This window comes from Monoraphidium neglectum (genome assembly GCF_000611645.1).
Source record: "Monoraphidium neglectum strain SAG 48.87 unplaced genomic scaffold scaffold03040, whole genome shotgun sequence".
In the NCBI taxonomy this organism is placed as follows: domain Eukaryota; kingdom Viridiplantae; phylum Chlorophyta; class Chlorophyceae; order Sphaeropleales; family Selenastraceae; genus Monoraphidium; species Monoraphidium neglectum.
This window is the reverse complement of record NW_014010588.1, coordinates 6,344-8,312: the sequence shown is the minus strand read 5'-3', so window position 1 is coordinate 8,312 and position 1,969 is coordinate 6,344. Positions and strand designations below refer to the sequence as shown.

At 62.0% G+C, this 1,969-nt stretch overlaps 1 protein-coding gene across 1 annotated transcript in view; it reads right to left on the bottom strand.

Moving 5' to 3' along the window:
- Positions 1-62: 62 nt before the first annotated feature.
- Positions 63-1,969, bottom strand: part of MNEG_12058 (hypothetical protein) — a gene marked incomplete at both ends in the record, with an annotated part of 7,637 nt that continues 5,730 nt past the window's right edge. Inside the window, 5 exons of the mRNA XM_014039470.1 lie at positions 63-75; positions 492-595; positions 840-994; positions 1,369-1,444; positions 1,873-1,962. Of these exons, the coding sequence (XP_013894924.1) occupies positions 63-75; positions 492-595; positions 840-994; positions 1,369-1,444; positions 1,873-1,962 (438 nt within the window). The remainder of the gene's footprint in view (positions 76-491; positions 596-839; positions 995-1,368; positions 1,445-1,872; positions 1,963-1,969) is intronic.

The window sequence follows — 1,969 nt, the reverse complement described above, 5'->3', positions numbered from 1 at the left end:
GTCCATGGCTCGTTTTGTTGTTTTTGGGGGCGGGCAAGGCGAGGCGCTGGAACTACAGAGTGTTACATGGGGGATCTGGGAAGATGCGTGATGAGTTGTGGGCGGGCGGGCTGATCAGTCGGGGAGGCAAGGGCCTCCCGCGGGAGGGCAGCGGCTGGCTGCTTGAGGGACAGACCAAGCGGTTGCCGCGTGGAGGCGGCCAACGCCTGGTGCTCGTGGCGCTCCAATCCCCAACCTCTGGGCTGAGTCATTGCCGGTGTGTCCCGCCTCGGCCTGTTGCAAAGGGCTGCTTGATCTCGATGCAAACGCATCCAAGAGCGTGATGCCTCAACAAACTATGCGCCCAGTTGGTTCGTCGAGTGCCACCCACTGCCGGACGGGCCATTGGGTGCCCGAGCAGTGAGAAAACGCCCTCCACCACCTGCAGTACAACGCTCCCGGAAGTATCCCCCCCCCCAGTGAGGGCCAACGCTGTTGGGCAGCACACCAACCCCACCTGCGCCTTGTACTGCTCAATGTCAAAGCTCACGCCGCGCGCCCTCCAGTCCCCCAGCTTGCGGCTGTTGTCGAAAACAGTGTGCACGTTGAAGTGCACCTGTGCGTGTGCACGTGTGTGAGTGTGTGTGTGTGTAAATGTAAGACGGTATGCGTGTGTGCATGTGTGCATGTGTGTGTGTGTGTGTGTGTGTGTGCATACTCATTTCACTACCTGCGCACATCAATGTACTGCATCGCGCGTGCGTGCAGTCAGTGAAATGAGTATGCAAACGTACACACACACACACACACACACACAAACACTCACGCACTTCAAAACCAACGTTACCCCTCCCCCAGACCTTGTGGGCGTAGGGCGACGCGCTGTCGTGAAGGTACCCGCTGTGGTGCCAGGTAGCACTGGGGGGCGCCACCACATGGCGCAGGCCGTGGGACAGGATGTCTGACAGCTGCCCCAGGAAGTGCTCCTTGGCGCGGCTGCTGGCGTCGGCGATCTCTGTGCATGTGTTGTGTGTAAGTGTGTGTGTGTGTTGTGTGTGGGTGTGCGCGTGTGTGTCTTGTGGGGTTGTCAAATGGACATTTGCATGGGCACCTGGGAAGCGATGGCTTGTGCAAATCCTCGTCCATTGCCTCTCAGGTGCCCGTGCGTGGGCCAAGTTGTTAGCAATTGCTGGCAGCCTCACGCACACACACCAACTCACCTACACACACACATCAGACGCGCAATGAATGAAAATTTGCACGAGAAGGCCGCCACAACCCACACACCATTCATTTGCCGCATGCGCAGATTTGATCACACCTACACGTCACGCTCACAGGATTCCCCGCCCCAACTCCCCAACCCCTCCCACAACACACGCCCCTCACCCTTGATCCCGTCCTCGTCATCGTCAAAGCCAAAGATCTCCCAGTGGTGCTCCCTGAACGCCCGCATCTTGGTCGTCTGGGGGCAAGGCGGACCAGGGACGTGCATGGACGTTAAATTGCCAAGGTCAAAGAGGGAGGGTGCGGATTGCGCGGCGAGGAGACGGGAAGCATTCGCATGCCTGCGGCCTAGGCCTGCATGACCGCGCGCCAACGGTGCGGGGCCGCTGCCGACGGCCAGAGTCACAGGGGAACGGCCCCAGGTCTGCCGGCTGGCAGCCTCCCGAGCGCCTCGGCCCCCAAACTTTCCGCGGTCAAAGGATAGCCAGTCAGGCCCCGACCCGCGGTCAACTAGAGAGCCCAGCCGCTGCATGCATGCGACGGCCTCAAGCGGCCAGCCTTTTCTCGTCAACAACCCCGGGGGCGGCCCTCGGTTGCATTGAAGGCCCACCCCCACCCCCACCCCGACCCGGCCAGCGCCGTGCCCTCTACAATGCGCCCGCGCACCGACTGTGTCGAGAGCTGCTGCAGCTCGTGGCGGATCTCCAGCGACTGCTCCCGCGCCTCGGCGCACGCGGCGGGCGGGTCTCGGCGGTTCTGCGGG